Below are 17,610 nucleotides of genomic sequence, written 5' to 3'. Positions count from 1 at the left end.
CTTTCATGTAGCAAAGAGGTTCCTTGAATTAAGAGGAGTGAAGGAAATCCTAATGCATTGTGTAGATGTACATTAACTCTAGCCACTGCTATAAGCTAACACAGTAGCATAAGCCAAATAACAGTGACTGTGATCATTTCAAAGGTCAACTCACCAGTGTAAAAACACCCGAAGCAGGCTTAACAACCTTGGTGAAATGCAGCTGGCTGTCTCTTTTCCTCTGCACTTGAAAGGATTTATTTGTCCAAAGTAACTGTAAAATATGAACAGTAAAATATATTCGATTGATTTGGTGAGCGACGCTGCTAACAATGGTGTATTATAGAAACTGAGGGGGGGGGGGGGAAAGAAAGTAAAGAGAAGCATGAAGTAGTTCCAGCATATACTCAATAATTCGTCTAAAAAAGGTAACAGGCATTCTATCAAACCTAATGCATGGAATAAATCGATCAAAATATTTTTGTTGAGCAACATAGTGTTTAAAGTTTGATTTTTCATAGATATAGGCTATTAAAAAGACGTGGGAAAGGTGAAAACAGATTATGGGAATTTTGCTCAGTTTATAACGATATATGGAAATGTGCCCATGAGATAACTGCAAAATAATGGCAAGCTAGATATAACAATTATTTCATTTTTGCAACACTAATAAAGCAAGAGTAATTAGAAAGGAGAAGGCAAGGAAAATAATTCTCTACATATTCCAAAGGGCGATTCCTAGTAGCTCAAGGATGAATGAAGCAGCTGGGCTAAAGTCAAAAGGACGCTCAGTTGTGGATGTGTTGGGAAGCAACCGGAAAGTCCGATGTTGCAAGGAGATATATCACATAGCAACATGGAATGTAAGATCTATGACGCAAGGTAAACTGGATGTCGTCAAGCAAGAAATGGACAGATAGAACATTGATATCTTGGGTATCAGCGAGCTTAAGTGGACTGGAATGGGATAATTTATTTCCAGAGGCCATTATGTCTTTTATTGTGGGAACAAATCCAGGAGAAGGAATGGGGTCACTCTCATAGTAAACAGAAGAATGGGCAAAGCAGTGCTAGGATCCAACCCCAAAAATTACCGAATGATTTCGCTTCGGATCCAAGGTCACCCTTTCAACATAACAGTTATCCAAGTCTATGCACCAACCACTACTGCTGAAGAAGCTGACATTGAGAGATTTTATGCTGGCCTGCAATGCCTTTTAGACCGCACTTCATCATCAGATGTCCTTTTTCTCATAGGAGACTGGAATGCTAAGGTGGGGAGTGAAGAAATATCTGGAATTACAGGCAAGTTCGGTCATGGTGAGCCAAATGAAGCTGGGCAGAGGCTAGTAGAATTTTGTCAAGTAAACAACCTGACCATAATGAATACTCATTTTCAACAGCACAAGAGCCGCCTGTACACATGGACTTCACAGGATGGTCTGCACAGGAATCAGATTGATTACATTCTTTGCCGGTACAGAAGGAGAAGCGCTATACAAGCCATAAAAACAAGGCCTGGGGCCAATTGTGGCACCGATCATCAGCTTATAGTTGCCAAATTTAAGCTTCGATTGTGGAAAACACAGAAAACTAGAAGGCCTTTCAGGTATGATCTGGATCAAATTTATTCAGAATATGCTGTGGAAGTGAGGAATCGATTTCAAGAATTAGATCTAGAAGACAAAGAGCCTGAAGAGATGTGGACTGATGTTCGTGATATAATACAAGATGCTACTAAGGTAGTTCCAAAGCAAAAGGAATGCAAGAAAGCAAACTGGTTATCTGAAGAGGATTTGAAAATAGTTGAGGAAAGGAGGATGGCAAAAGTTATGAGGGAAAAAGAAAGATACAAGGTTCTCAATGCAGATTTTCAGAAAATAGCAAGGAGAGATAAGAATGCCTTCCTGAACATACAGTGCTAAGCAGTTGAGGACAACAGCCATTTTGAAGAACACAAGAGCTCTGTATAAGACAATCAAAGATATCAAAGGAAGCTTCTGTGCTAAGCTGGGCATGATAAAGGACGAACGAGGCAGGGACCTCACTGAAGCCTCAGAGATAAAGAAGAGGTGGCAGGAATACACAGAAGAACTGTACAAGAAGGACCCAGATGTGCAAACCCAACATAAGACAGTTGTGATTACTGATCTCGAGCCGGGCATCTTGAAGAGAGAGGTTGAATGGTCCTTAGCCAGCCTTGCTAAGAACAAAGCTAGCGGATTTGATGGCATTCCACCCGAGTTGCTTCAAAACCTCAACCATGACGCTGTTAACGTTCTGTATACATTATGTCAGCAAATTTGGACAACCCTGCAGTGGCCACAGGATTATAGGAGGTCAGTTTACATCCCCATTCCAAAGAAAGGCAGTGCCAAAGATTGTTCCAACTACCACACAATCGCGCTTTTTTCGCATGCTCGCAAAGTGATGTTGAAAATCCTCCAAGGTAGGCTGCAGCAGTATGTGGATCGGGAGCTTCGGGACGTGCAAGCTGGGTTTTGCAAGGGCAGAGAAATTAGAGACAAGATTGCCAACCTTTGCTGGATCATGGAAAAAGCAAGTTCCAGAAACCCATCTACTTCTGCTTTACTGATTATGCAAAAGCGTTTGACTGCGTAGGTCACAGCAGATTGTGGCAAGAGATGGGAGTTCCAATTCACCTCATCTGTCTCCTCAGGAACTTGTACGAAGGGCAAGAGGCCACAGTCAGAACTGGGCATGGTCTTACTGATTAGTTTCCGATTGAGAAAGGAGTGAGACAAGGCTGCATACTGTCGCCTTGCCTATTTAACCTATATGCTGAGTGCATCATGGGGAAGGCCGGTCTGGACAAGTCTTCAGCTGGAGTGAAGATTGTTGGAAAACATATCAACAACCTTAGATATGTGGATGATACCACTTTAATGGCAGAAAGTGTGGAACTCAAGAGACTTCTGATGCGCGTACAAGAAGAGAGTGAGAAGTTTGGGCTTAAACTGAACATTAAAAAGACAAAGATCATGGCGTCTTGCCCTATCAAGTCCTGAAGCAGCAAGGGACAAGAAGTGGTAGCTGTGAGAGATTTTCTCTTCTTGGGCTCCAAGATTACCCCAGAAGGAGACTGCAGCCATGAAATTAGGTGACTCCTGCTTCTGGGAAAGAGAGCCATGGCTAGCCTTGACCACCTAGTAAAGAGCAGAGACATTATACTGCCAACCAAGATCCGTATAACTCGTGCTATGGTCTTTCCAGTTGTGATGTATGGATGCGAGAGTTGGACTGTGAAGAAGGCTGACCGCAGTATAATTGACGCGTTTTAATTGGGGTGCTGGCAGAGACTCTTGAGAGTTCCTTGGACTGCCAGAAGATCAAATCCGTCGTTACTGTCGACCATAAACCGTGACTGCTCATTGGAGGGTCAAATTCTAAAGTTAAAGCTCAGCTACTTTGGTCATCTGATGAGAAGAGAGGAGTCGCTGGAGAAAGCTTTGATGTTGGGAAAGGTTGAGGGTCACAGGAGAAGAGGTAGGCAGTGAACGCGATGGTTAGATGGCATCCTCGAGGCGCTGCAGATGAAGTTATGTGATGTTAGGAAGACAGTGAGAGACCGGAAAGCATGGCGTAATATGGTCCATAGGGTCAGGAGAGTCTGACACGACTGAACAACTGAACTGAACTGAACATACTCCAAATTAACTTCCATGTCATATACTGTGACTTGTATATTTTGGCATAGTTGTCTGGAATGCCTTGAATATTTATATTGCATAACCTTCTGTGAGGCTGAGTATGCTCAAGTGGTAAAGAGAAATATGTTTGCAATATCCTGATGGCAGGCATGTTTACGCTGCTATTGTGCTCAATTATACACTATCATTTCCTAAGGGGTTAATCTTCAACAGTACCAGGTTGCAGTTAGGGCATAAGACTAAACTTATATCAAGATGCAGCTAAAGAAATTGAAGCAGCCTCAACATATGCCAATAAGCAACAGCAATCAAACAACCTTTTCACATTAGTATTGAGCAAGCCTTAAATATCAGCTTAAAACACAGGATGCAAACTCAAAACCTCCAGGTAGTTACGTGGACTTGACCTAGAGTTCAGTTAAGGAGGCTATTAGATCTCATTTGCAAATTGGGTGCTTCCTACTGAACAGTAAATAGAATGTACAGTCGCACTCAATATGAGTTGCAACACATCCCAAGTGAATCAATTCTGGCATCCATGCAATAATAAATCAATGAGCATTTAGAAAGAGTGTGCAACTTGTAAAAATGATAGATGAACTCTGTTCTCCATTCCTTCAATTGAATGAATAAATTGTGAGCAAGGTTATAGTCAATGTGCACCAAGAACTTAGCTTCTACCGCATCTTGTGCGTTGTAGTTCACATTGAGTGTGACAGTACATTTTCTGAAATTCTTATGCGTCAGAAATGTATTAAGCACATGATATAAAATACATTTCTCATATGTATATTTACTAGTGTAAATTATTTAAGACTGTCATCTTGCCATGTTAATTACCAGCTAAGTTATTTGTTTACACACCATAGTCAAGCACAACTAAAGAATGAACCAGCAGTTGATCTTCAGCAGATGCCATCAAACAGTTTCACGATGCAATGGTTAGTCCAAGTGCAGAGTGTTTACTCACCTTTCTTAATCACCAAAATAAAAAATTTCAGTTGTGCAAATTGTTATAAGGAACCCAATATATACACAAAGCCACAGCAAGGATTCATTTGCTTAAAGACTAGAGATGAAATTCTATTTGTTTCCTATCAGCCAAGGTGCTTTATCTTTAGTAACGCTTATGTCTTAAATAGGTAACCTGTACAGAAATTACAACCCTTAATGAAGAGATTTTTTCCATCATTTGAACTTATTTACCTCTGCGAAAACACCATAGTAAGAGGGTGCCCGGTGGACAGGAGATATTTAACACGAAGGACACTCCAAGTAGAAGTGCCATTGCTTTTTCCATGCTTGCAGTGCTCTAATGCACTCTTCTCCATCTACTGCCAGCACAACTCGATGGATGTCACCCATGTGTGAGCCTGCATGCGAAAACCAAATCAGTTCACATAAAACATCATTACGGATACGCAAAACAATTATGAGTTGCAACATACTTTGCATAAGTACACTGACAAATATGAAACGAATCTGGTAAAACATTATGCTACTTACTTTGGTTGCTGTGCAATATAGTAACAAACACGACTATTGTTTTTGTATTAATAAAACAATTCTAGCAAGAGCACTGTTCCTACAAAATGAGGCGATTTATTCACAAGAAAATATAATAATATATGTACACAAAGCAAATAGACTCGAGCTGGAAAATGAAATGATTACTGACAGACCACCCCGCTGGGGTGGCGCAGTGTTTACAGCGATCGACTACTGTTCCCAAGGATGCGGGATCGAATCCACGACGGCAGCTTTTCTGTGGAGGCAAAAAGCAAGGCGCCCGTGTACTGTGCGATGTGAGCGCACGTTAATGAACCCCAGGTGGTCGGAATTTCCGGAGTCCTCCACTACGGCGTATCTCATAGCCTGAGTTGCTTTGGGACGTTAAACCCCACAAATCAAATCAAATCACTGACAGACCGTAAGGATTATAGCTACAACTTCACCAATCTTAATAAAGAAAAAAAGACATGTTCACAATATCTTAAAATTCTAGAAACAAAATTATATTTAAGTAATGACCCTGTCATACCATATTTCACTGCAGTGCCAGCCGGGACACATGAAGCCCCGCGCGTCCGGCGAGCGAGCTCCCTCAAGCTCCGCCCACAGCCGGTTTCACCGCGCAGTAGAGACGGAAGACTGCTTGGCTTGATAAACTTCACATGAATTCACGCTCGTAGAAGAAATGACAAAACAGCGATGTTATCAGAAGGATTGTCTACTGTACTCGTGCAACAGCAGCATGCCTGCACACGTACGAAGCTTTCGGCAGCGATGCCACCCGCGGACGCGCTGGGCGACGAACTCCACCGATTCGTGCTTGCCCTAGTCGTCGCTAGGCCTACCCGTGTCGTACCGAAGAGGCAGCGGACCGCGCTTCGGAACGGGCCAACGCTGTAATAATTACCGCTCGGGGCATGCAAACACTGGAAGCCAAGTCACTAAGAAAAACAATATTCGGTCGATGGATGAGCGGCTGTCTGTTACATGATCGTTTTCAAGCTCTCTTTGATGCCTAAGCCGCGTGCGCGAGGTACGTACATCTGCTGACGCTACCGGGCTCGAATTGTTCGATTGCAAAGGGGCGGAAAAGTGGGGGGGGGGGGGGGGGGGTGAGAGCATTGCATGAATAACTACTACTGCACCACGTTGTTGTGGCTGTAGGAAGAAGGAAAAGAAAATGCACGGGCCTGCCACTGGATCTGTAGCTGAGTCACCTCCGCTGCCACGTGCGGAAAGAAGAGAAAATAGAGAAGAGAAAGAAGAGGAAGAGAAGGACACGCGCCGCAGAATCACTGGGGAGCTAGCAACATGAACACGTGCCGACCTTGGCGACGGGGCTCTAGCGCGCCGCATGTCGACCATGCCATCGGTGATTCCTCTACGGTGGTCGCCTCCAGTGCGCAGATAAAGGTGTTGCTCCCTCCGTAGAAATATTGATATCAAACACCTTTTTCTGCGGACAGCAGGCGGCCATGGTAGAGGATTGACAAGCTGGGGCGACGTGGCCGCTCTGTGGCCCGCAGCAGCGAATTATATGATAGCTCACAATTGAGCAGCGCCGAAGGACGGCACGTGTTCAGGAGGTCGTTAAACGCCGCCGCTTGAGCAATTCAATCCTATGAGCGTCAGCAAGACGCGGGTCTTCGAAAAAAAAAAAAAAAATGTCTGTACCGCCCACGCCACATACCCTGCCCTGGCGGCTTAGACAACAGCTCGCCAGCCATCGGATGTTAATCCTTCCAATGTTGATCAGCAGTCGCTAGCGGTAACAAAAACTCAACAGATGCACCGCGCCTTTTGACAGAAAGGTAATATCTAAAAAAAAAAAAACAGCCAGCATTGTCTTGTGCTTTAGCAGGTGAATGCACACGTTAAAAATATGAGTCGCGCGAAGGCGTTACGTCACTCCGCCAACGCCACAATATTGCAGTCCGCTGCCAGGTTTCGTGCTTTTGAACAAGCAAGAGCTCTCCGTGACTGCTGCTCTTCAATCACCGAGAACAACCAACTTATGCCTTTGTATCGCCCAACGTGGCCAATGCGCGCTTCAAGAATTACTCAATGCGCCGTGAGCGACGCTGATCGACTCAATATACGGCTCTTATCATGACTAAACTACAGCGCATATTCAGAAACAAAAAAAAAGAATAAAGACTATGTTTTTGGGACCTGCGGACACAAGACGCCTCAGACTGTTAGGGACGCCGCAATAGAAGTCTCCTGATAATTTTGACCACATAGGGTTCTTTAGAGCCCCGCCGGGGTGGTGCAGTAGTAAGACGCCCGACTACAGTCCGGAATATCCGGGCTCGAACCCGACCTCGGCGGCTGCGCCTCGATGGAGGCGAAACGAAGAGGCGTCCGTGTGCTGTGCGATGTCAGCGCACGTTAAAGATCCCCAGGATGGTCGACATTACTCCGTAGCCCTCCACTACGGCTCCTCCCTCCACCCTACCTCCCACCTTCCTCCCTTCCCTTACGGCTCGGTTCAGGTGTCCACAGACACAAGTGTGACATATACTGCGCCTTTCCCTTCCTGTGAACCAATTCTTTAGCGCGTGCCGACACCGCAAAGTACAAGGCTGCTATTTTTTTCCCTCTCGGCCGCCGCGGCCAGGATCAAACCCATGTACCACCTTAGCCGCCAATAAACCACGGCGGGGTAATAAGTAATAAACAAGTCAATAAAACAACCTTTTCTCAGCACGCCTAGCTCACATTTCATCAGTGTCACTGCTGCATTGTCTATATAACTTATTTCACTTCAGTGAATGAAAAGCTAGACAGTCCGCAATATGACGTCGGACCTTGACTACGAAACTGAAAAAAAAAAAACAAAAAAGCTGCAAGAGTGAGAAAGGGTGGTTCTTCGAGAGAGGCCGAGCTCGTATCCAGACAGCGGTGTGCCGGGTTTCTGTCTCATCTGCTGAAACAGCTCAGCAAAGATTACCTGACAACGTGTGAATACTCAGACAAGTTTATCTGCTCTCAGTTGGGAACGCACTTCGTGTAGTTAAAGACTCGTTGGTTCCCCTGATAGAATTCCTAGATCTGCCACAAGAAAAAATCGCTGCCATTAAAGTGCAATAGGAGAAGCTCACTCTCGTCAGCTGGAACAACCGTGCGAGCACAGTTGCATTTTTGGACGAAGTCAACGAGTACAGAGATGCTCGTTCGCTTCTCCGAATTGGCCGAGTTTGCTCTTGCCATGCTGGTTCTGCCCTGGTCCAACGCAGATGTTGAACGTGTGTTCAGTCAGCTGAACATTATCAAATGTAAACAGAGAAACAGATTGTCAACAGATATCACGAATGCCATCTTGACTATTCGAGCCGGACTCTGGAAGCAAGGTAAATGCTGCTCAGACTATGAACTGCCGCCAATTGTAGATCAAAATATCGGCACGGGGCGTACGGTGCCAACAGCGCTGGAAGCCCACATGGACCTGGCACCAGCGGTACGAGTGGAGAGTCGTTTGCAGATGAAGCAGACATCTTTCTGTGATTGTGCCTGCAGTCAGTCAGTACTCCGCAGTGTCTAGTCAGTACTTTCATTTTTGAAACTTAAAAAAAAAAAAAAAAAACAGGTTTTGAACTTTAACGTAAAGTACATCTCTAGTTGATAAATAATATAGTCGGCGGTTTTTAGACGAAAAAGAAAAAGTGCTTTCTTTCATTTTATATTATTAGTTATATTTGTTTACAAACTTAATACAATGTACAAAAATTAACTTTTTGGTACAAAAAAATACATTTAGCGGTTTTTAGCGGGTTTTGGAAGTTTCTGTTGCGGTTTTTTTTTTTTTTTTTTGAGTAGGCAACAATTTGCCGTTATGTGGCGCTACCCAGAAAGCACTCAGACAGATTTGTAGCCATTCCATGCCAGAGCAAAGATAGCACATGGTGACTATGTGATGAGCTACATTGCTAGCTGCGGTCGGAAACATCTACTGGCGAGGCATACGCGCTCCCTAAGGGCACAAGCAGCGAGCTAACCGTGCGGGTGGGACATCCTTGTGAGTGTGTATCAACTATCTTAGAACTACGCTGTACATTCCGCCTCGATTCTTCATCGTGAAACTCGTCGCTGTGAGCAGTATACCATAAAGGGAGGACATTCGCGAGGCTGAAACGCCCATTGTGGACGTGGAGACGATACGGAAGGCGAACAAGGCTTCAAAACAAGCGCCAATGGTTAAAATACCGATGAAAAACGAGCTGCAGCAGCATAGGGAGACTGCATTACAAGGCACACTGGTGTCGGAAGTGCGGAGCGAAGTTCAGGCGTCTCTTCCACCGTGCAGAGCAGATGCGGATTCACAGTGACGAGAAGCCCTACCCCTGCCCTAATTGCGGAACACGAGTCAGCCAAAAAAGCGATGTGCACCGCCTTATCGGCACACCAATGCGAAGTGTCGCCACCAGCCAGGCGGATAGTGCAGTCTCTTACCCTGTGCCTGGTACTAGTGGCACATACGGCTTACACGCAGTGCACGGTTCTGGTTCGACGGCCGAAGACGCCATGACCCTGGATCTGAGAGTCATTAAAACCGAGCCAAGTGCTGTTTCAGTAAAAGAGGAGGCCCCGAAGGCAGGTTCCGGAGGATACGCAGATGTGCAGCAGGAAGCGGGCGGAGACGTCATGCCTCTGGACTTACCAGTCGTAAAAGCCGAGACAGATGCTGCTCCAATACCGGAGGAGGACTCGATGATCGGTCCCGAAAGCGACGCATATGTACAGCAAGCGGTGGGTGGAGACGTTATGCCTCTGGACTTGTCAGTCGCAAAAGCCCAGGCAGTTGCTGCTCCCGTACAACAGGAGGACCCGGTGATCGGTCCCGAAAGCATCGCAGATGTGCTGCAGGAGGCGGTCGGAGACGTCATGCCTCTGGACGTATCGGTTGTTAAAGATGAGGCAGGTGCTGCTCCCGTATAGGGAGGGGGGCATAAGACGGTGAACCTGGAGAACGAAGAGGTGTACAACCTTGTCACCTGCGTACTCTTTCTTCACCGGCTCAGAGCGCACAGTTTTGTGCTGCAGCATGCTTTTGTGATGCTCTGAAGGTTAACATTCCTTATCCGCTTCCTGACTCATTGTGATCAACTCATGTGCTCCGTCATTAAAATGAAGCCGCAGTAATTTGAATTTTTTTCCCGTCAACTGGTAATTTATTTCCACTGACTCTAATTATTTCCTTTTCTGATTTACCTTCGCTGTTTAAAATGATTCAGAGCACGCAGCTTACCCTTGCTTCTGTGCTGTACTCGTAATTACGCGCATCGTGCTTCCTTGGCGGTTGTAATATGAACAACGGTAATAAAGTTGGATATCAATAAAGAATAATGAACACCTGCAAAAAATGTAGGCTGGCAATACAGGCGGTGAAATTAAAAATGCAGTCATCGGTAGAAAGTAATAAGACACTCGGAGAACTTCAGAACCGGTTTAGAAATGGTTCGCGCTTAGTTGATGGCTTCTTCGTGCTTACCGTATGCACAGACGTAGCTAGGGCGGAAAACAGACACTTGCATGAGAGCGTGAGCTCTACTAATTACATTTCTCAAGATCATGTCAAGCATAGTTTCAAATGGCAACCCAGCGTGGCCATCGTGTGGCAACTACGCGACAAAGGTGGCACGCACCCAAAATGGATCCATACCCCGCGAGTACACAACAGTTGCATAGCAACAACGTACGCGCAGCGTCGGCGCTCGAGCGCCGCAATAGAAACCTACACTTCCGTTTCGCTATATGCAGTCCGGCCTGGCGGGTATCGGGGTAGGACCCCATAGGTAGGCCATTCGTATAGACCAGCGCCGTGTTTACAAACAAAGGGGGCGCTCGCGGCGCCGCAGCCGACTGGGGATGAAAAGTAGGGTTAGCGCCCAAAGGAATACATGAAACCGAAAGATATTAAAGCAGTTTTCCAATTTCGCGGGGCATCTATGATGACGTTATTCGGCGCAGATTAACCGTGAATATCCTAGAACAAGTCGTGAAAGTACGAAAATCATTACCGAGGCGAAGTATTTTTGAAACACCGCGAAACGTATGGGGGTGAGAGTTGGGAGGACGATCTATAGAAACACATGTAAACACAACTTACCGCAACCTTTTTCTCGTTTCGCAGATCACCAGAAGTGGTGGCCGGTCGTTAAACGTAGCCCAGCGATTTAATGAAGTGTGTGACAAAGTATTTAAAGATAGGCTACAAAATGTAGCTAACAGTTCTTATAAATAACCCACATAACCGACACGGAAACGGAATCGCAGCGAGCGACCAAAGGCTTTTCCTTTCGCCCCTTACTCAAAGCGAAACAGACAAGCAGAAGCAAATCCTCTTCCCCTAACATGAAAGCTGTACAGAGTATTCGTAACAAAGGAAAACATTTTTATTGGTTCACTTTTTCTACGTTTTTTTAAGTTTCACAAGCTGCAAGAGAAATAACTTGGTAGCAGTTCGCAGACGGCAGTTTAGTACGAAATTGCCTTCGAAACTAAAAAAGGTTTATAGCGACACACAAACTTTTCCAATTTAGTGCCATTTCGGTCAAACTAAGTTTTAGTAACTATTAATCATAAAACAGCGGATGAGGCTCTTCACAGCTATCGGAAAACAACTTCGCCCACGTATATCTTCATTCGCCTTATCTCTATGGCAGTGCTACTACTAACAAAGCGAGTTGGCACCACCAGCGTCATCGCGGCTTGTTTTACTTCGCCGTCGCCCCAGATGACCGGAATATTCCACTTCTCGTCAAATAAAGCAACTACTACAGACATACTTGATTAAAATACAGCGGCCCAAATGCCATTTCTGTGCAAAAGTTGAACTCTAAGGATTCAACGGTTTAGCATGGGAGAAGCGTTTGCACAACAGGTATTTCATCCTGGGTCATAAAAGCTTCCATGCATGTGTTAGTGGATCGGGAGAAAGACATCGCACAAGTCCTTATAAAGTTTCTTTCGCGTCACAGTTGACAAATATTCAAACGAAAAACGGGCTTGCAATACACAACATGGCATGTACACTTTTTTAAGGATTCCCAAAATCCTCCCTTGCATGCTCGCCGAACTTACAACTAAATTTTGTAGCACTTTGTTCAACCTAACCTGATACACAGTTCGTAAAAATGGGTCCTTTGTATCACGAAAGAACATAAAATGGTTAACCACTTGGCGATGAAACAAGCTGGTTCGGCGGGTGCGCTCCCAAGTACTTCCCCACACAAAAATGGCGAACACACGGTGCAATCTCTGCACATTGACACGAGAACAATGCACTACTTGGAATACGTACCATCACTTGGTAACAAGAAATAAATTACAAATCGTAGCACGTGCAAACATAGACCAACCGAATCCTTTTAGTCCGTCGGCCTTCTCACGTACTTCTAAAACCTGCTGGTTCCAATATGACACATTGTCTCGGTAGTTTTCCAGTGGCACTCCTAAATACTTCACCCAAGGCATGTTCAAAAAATTTGCAGGGGTTGTGGGCCATTCTCCATGCCAGAAACCCAGACTGCTCATTGGAGGGTCAAATTCTAAAGTTAAAGCTCAGCTACTTTGGTCATCTGAGGAGAAGAGAGGAGTCGCTGGAGAAAGCTTTGGTGTTGGGAAAGGTTGAGGGTCGCCGGAGAAGGGGTAGGCAGCGAACGCGATAGCTAGATGGCATCCTCGAGGCACTGCAGATGAAGTTATGTGATGTTAGGAAGATAGTGAGAGACCGGAAAGCGTAGCGTGACATGGTCCATAGGGTCACGAAGAGTCGGACACGACTGAACTGAACTGATAGACTGAATTATCTTCTAATGCGGCGGCGAATCAAAACATTCACAACACTGGTACCGGAGTCGGAAGTAACAGCAACACGCAAGCTCCGTGCCCAGCATCGCTGCAAATAGCCAACAGTTAAAGCAGAAGGAGATTTAAAAGCGGCCACCGTAAATATGTAGTGACGTTGCGATAGGTAAAAGGCAAGCACACTGTCCATGGAAACGATTGTAGACCGAGTATATCGCATTAAAATATAATTCTTTTTTTAACTTTTGCTCTGAATCACTGACATATGAACCTAATTTACAGCTGCCGCGTGCATTGCAAAACAAAGTAAAATAACGGAACATCACTTCCAATCAGTCACCTTGGAACCACATCACTTGTACACAAAACATATACGAGAGCGCGCGCACACACACACACCAATGAGCCCATTACGCACCTAAAGCGTGTCGAAAAATGCAAATAAATTTGATAACCACTGCTTTCATGCGCACTGCTACAAAAATAAAAAATAAAAACAGAACAGCGCCCGTGACAGGACTTGAACCTGCACCAACTGATTAGGTATCAGACGCGGTATCCATTAAGCTACACGGGCTTCTTTTTTTCCTTTATTGTCATCACCAACACAAAACAAAACCGACAAAAACGCGCTACAAACAGAGTGCTCACAGCAGAGCGGTTACCACAAGCATGACACTGTTAATACAGAAGCCGGCAGGCTCATACGAGCTGCCTTTGTCAAGTTAAAATTTCTTCAGCTCGCATAGTGGTTCGACTCTTGAAATCCAGTCTGGCACAGTGGTCTTCAATTTGTGCATTTCAACCAGTGCGTGTATACTCTCGCGAAAGTAGAGCCTTGCAGGGCGGGCGTCAGGGTCACAGTGAAAACCCGCCATTCTGGACCGCCATAGACTGTGCAGGCCTATTAGCATAACCGTATCAAGTGGAATCCCATCATCCGTATAAAGCTGTTTGTGACGACTTCTCTGTTCCTGTGTACAGAGCCTTGTATAGCGGCCGTCTAGGTCAAGACGTACTGAAGCGTGTCAAAAGAATGCCCGTTTTTCCTGGGGTAAAGACGTTTTTCTTTAAGTTACATGCAGGAACATTATCGGTACAAACGTTTTTTGAAAGCAAGGGCTTTTATCTGCCATGGGGTTCACTTTGCTTAATATGTAAACAGCAGAGACAATAGACCATGTATTTCTGCACTGTTGGGAGTGCGCCTATTTTTGGGATGTGCTGCAACGAACTGTTAAAAAAGAATTACCATTAGACTCATACGGGATTAGATTCCTGCCAACTGAATTAAGCTACACGGGCTCCTTTTTTTTTCTGACATGGTATTTATTACACAGAAAGGGTTATGTACACAGACTATATACAATTCCGTCAGCCATTGCTGAGATGCACAACAGAAGACAACTTTTTAAAAGGCAGGCAAAAATAAGCACCGTGTCACCAGCGGAAACCAATCAGGTTGAAAGTCATTTTCATCATAAGTGTCCTTACACAATCTGATTACGAACCATATGACATGTTTTTCCCTATTGGACTTCATAGCTTGTGGAAGACACGCATGTCGGATCGCAACGCTGAACCTGTTGTTCCACCTAGACTCCATATAGCAGAATGATGCTGCTACACGGGCTCCTAATAATTGAGGCCCCATACCCATAGTAAGAAATACTTAACACCTAAAACGATTTATGTGTCTTTGGCTAGTTGCGAATATTATTATTCACGTGATGCAAAAAAAAAATACATTATAGTTTGCAACAATCACCACGAATATAAATAACCATGCCCATGCGCGTAGACGACCGTTTGGACGCCGCGTAGAGCCTGTTGCGACGCTGAGAGCATGCCGGGGAGAAAAAAATAAAGGCTGGTTCGCTGGTCCGACTCTGATTTCGCACAGAGGTGGCCCCCAACGGTAACTGTCTTATATTACGCTTTGGTAGGAAACTTGCCTAGGTTGGCCAGAATTATCGATTGAATTCTCATCGTCTATTGCGACGGGATTCACAACACTGGTACCGGAGTCAGAAGTAACAGCAATACGCAATCTCCATGCCCAGCATTACTGCACACTTTTAAAGCGAAAGGACATTTAAAAGCGGCCACCGTAAATATGCAGTGACGTTGTGGTAGCTGAGTGGAGGCACTCGCTGGCATTGCCACCCATAGCACATGCAAAAAAGTTTCAAATTGATGTTCTTTTTTCATACCATCTTGTAAAGTCTGTCCTCCGTTAACGGCTAGCGAGTACATACTAGGTGCGAATATGACAGCTTAAATGTCATTTCGCTGTGATACGTGATTGTTTTCACGTAGAATCTACCCAGGGGTGGTAATAACCGAAGACCTTATACACCCTGTATGAGCTCTATGAGGTAAAAGGCAAGCGCACAGTCCATAGAAACGATTGTAGACAGATCATCTCGAATTAATCTTTTTTTTTTTTTCGCTTTGAATCTCTAGTATATGAACCTAATTTTCAGCTGGCAAGTGCATCGCAAAACAACCGAAACAGAACGCAACATCACTTCAAATCAGTTACCTTGGAACCACATCACTTGCACACAAAAACAGATACGAGAGCGCGCACACACTCCAATGAGCCCATTACGCAAAGCGTGTCCAAAAATGCTTCTTCCGGCTGTACTATAGAATTCTTAGAGTTAAAATTTTTCGTACCTCCAACGTTCGTTACCTAGCAGGTAACCAGAAACATGCAACGCCGACTAGGAAATTTCCGAAAGAAGCATCTTCCCACGCTTGGCGAGCTTAGGCATTCAGTAGCCTCGCTACATGGCTTACAGGTAAACTCCTTAGGCTGTATATTTTTGAGAAAGACCATATAAAAGCTGCCTAAAACCATAGCCTTTTAACTCTAGAATTTTTCTCCGGAATAAGTAAACAGTAACAGAACACTGGAAGGATTGTGGCGACGCATATACAGTGCTCTGCAACTTTATCGGAACCGTCTTGGAAAATTTTCCAGCCTCGACCGGTGGGAAAATTTTCCAAGACGTTTCAGATAAATTTTCTGAAGACTGTATATGGTCGCCCTTCCACTAATCGTTCTGCACAACTGGTGAGCACTCACGGAAAGTAGACGCCCAGCCAGTGTTATGGCGTTACGCTAACCTGTTAATTGAGTGCTTCAGCCTCAGTTATCGGTAGCAATCTGTTGCGAATTAGCCATGTTTGTTCAGAGTAGTCTGTGCATATAATAAAAAAGGCAAAAATTCTTGACTACACGAACACGAGACATTTCAGTAAGAGCAAATACACAAGAACGTCTGAAGAATAGACCGATATAATTCGCACCTACCTGCACATGCAACATGCTTTGACTACACTTTCGGAGCACCAAGGTAAAAGAACGTCGGCGCACAGCTCAAAGAAGAAGAAACGCACTCATCAGCCCAGGAAAACACACAAAACAGCACCATGACGAACAGTATTCTTCGTGACGAAAAGCATCGCGAAGGATTTCAAACAGAACATCACCACCAAATAAACTGGAGACAGAACACGAGAAAACGACACCCCCCCTGATGCGCCTACCCGGCTGACGCAACGTTCCTGTCTGCTAACGCGGCAATCTCGAATCTCAGTTCAAACCGTCTAAACTGCGAGCAGCCTCAAGTGATTGGTTGAAACATGTCACGTGACGTTACTATACAGCCAATGCGAGGAAAGGAGGCGTTTATTTATTTATTTTTTTATCCGCTATGCGGATGAGTCAAGCGGTCGGTCAAGCGCGCTGAAGAAACAAACACAAAAAACGATAAAGACTCCGGCGGCGTCCAAGCTATCCATTCCCTCTCCTTGCCGCCGCGTAGAAATCGTGGCAGAAATGATGAAACCGCCAGAACCCAACCTCAAGTTCGGCTGCGCTAAAGCCCTTCTAGATTGCGCGACTGCAGCGCGCGCTCCTCCTCCTCCAGCGGCGAAATTCTGCGGCGCTCACCTGGACGCATTCGCCTACTGGCTTGTGTTTTATGCACTGTAACTCCAGGCAGCTTGCATGAAGCGATGCATGCTGGGTAATCTGCCATGATAATGTCGCTGGCAGCAGACGGCAGGCAGCGCAGCCAGGCTGAATTGAGCAAGTGCCCTGTCGTTTTCGACGGTCCACCGAGCATATATGCAGCTTTTCGTGCGCTGCCCTTACGTGCATGTAATTGTCGGCAGATTCCTGAGGAATGTACGCGTCGACGCTGTGCTTGAAAAATCGGGCGCGCTATGAAGAAATCCAAAGCAGTGCGACGCGGACCTGTTCAAGCTACGCGAGAACGACTGACTGCACTATGCATTTGCACATGGCCGCCCGTCGACATCGCCGACATTCATGATTTCTAGTTCTGGCAAGTAGTTTGATGCTTGCCCGATGGCGTTGATCTCGCGTGTATTGGCCCGTGCGAGCCATTCGCGTCGGCGTCGCTAGAGGAATCCCTTGCCTTCTCGCCCTCGTGCAGACATATTTTTGGAGTCGCGAAGAACTCGCTGCCGGCCTGTCCGATTGCGCCAGCATCGTCTGCGCGCACTACGCGACTATGTAGACGAGACTGCGCGGCAGTGCCGTGCTGTGTCGTCTGCTGCCAACGACAACATCATGGCGGATTATTTACCCAGCATGTATCAC

At 45.5% G+C, this 17,610-nt stretch overlaps 2 protein-coding genes across 3 annotated transcripts in view; one reads left to right on the top strand and one right to left on the bottom strand.

Annotated features, from left to right (window-relative positions):
- The window catches only part of Hasp (Hig-anchoring scaffold protein), a 550,586-nt gene that overhangs the window by 489,720 nt on the left and 43,256 nt on the right, over nucleotides 1–17,610 (top strand). The window lies entirely within an intron of this gene.
- Nucleotides 161–16,543, bottom strand: LOC146204824 (uncharacterized). Of its 2 annotated transcripts, XM_084589523.1 has the most exons (4): nucleotides 16,294–16,543; nucleotides 9,823–10,124; nucleotides 4,857–5,023; nucleotides 161–253 (listed from the first exon to the last, which is right to left on the bottom strand). In XM_084589523.1, exons 1-2 carry the CDS (start codon nucleotides 16,306–16,308, stop codon nucleotides 9,942–9,944), a joined length of 198 nt encoding a protein of 65 aa, XP_084445649.1. In that variant the 5' UTR covers nucleotides 16,309–16,543; the 3' UTR covers nucleotides 161–253; nucleotides 4,857–5,023; nucleotides 9,823–9,941. The 2 variants fall into 2 exon arrangements, with proteins under 2 accessions (XP_084445649.1, XP_084445648.1); XM_084589522.1 differs by lacking the exon at nucleotides 161–253 and having other exon boundaries at nucleotides 4,835–5,023.

Source organism: Amblyomma maculatum, chromosome 1 (assembly GCF_055883805.1).
Source record: "Amblyomma maculatum isolate TAMU_Amacu chromosome 1, ASM5588380v1, whole genome shotgun sequence".
Lineage (NCBI taxonomy): Eukaryota > Metazoa > Arthropoda > Arachnida > Ixodida > Ixodidae > Amblyomma > Amblyomma maculatum.
The sequence above is the reverse complement of the archived record's forward strand: the minus strand, read 5'-3'. Positions and strand labels throughout refer to the sequence as shown.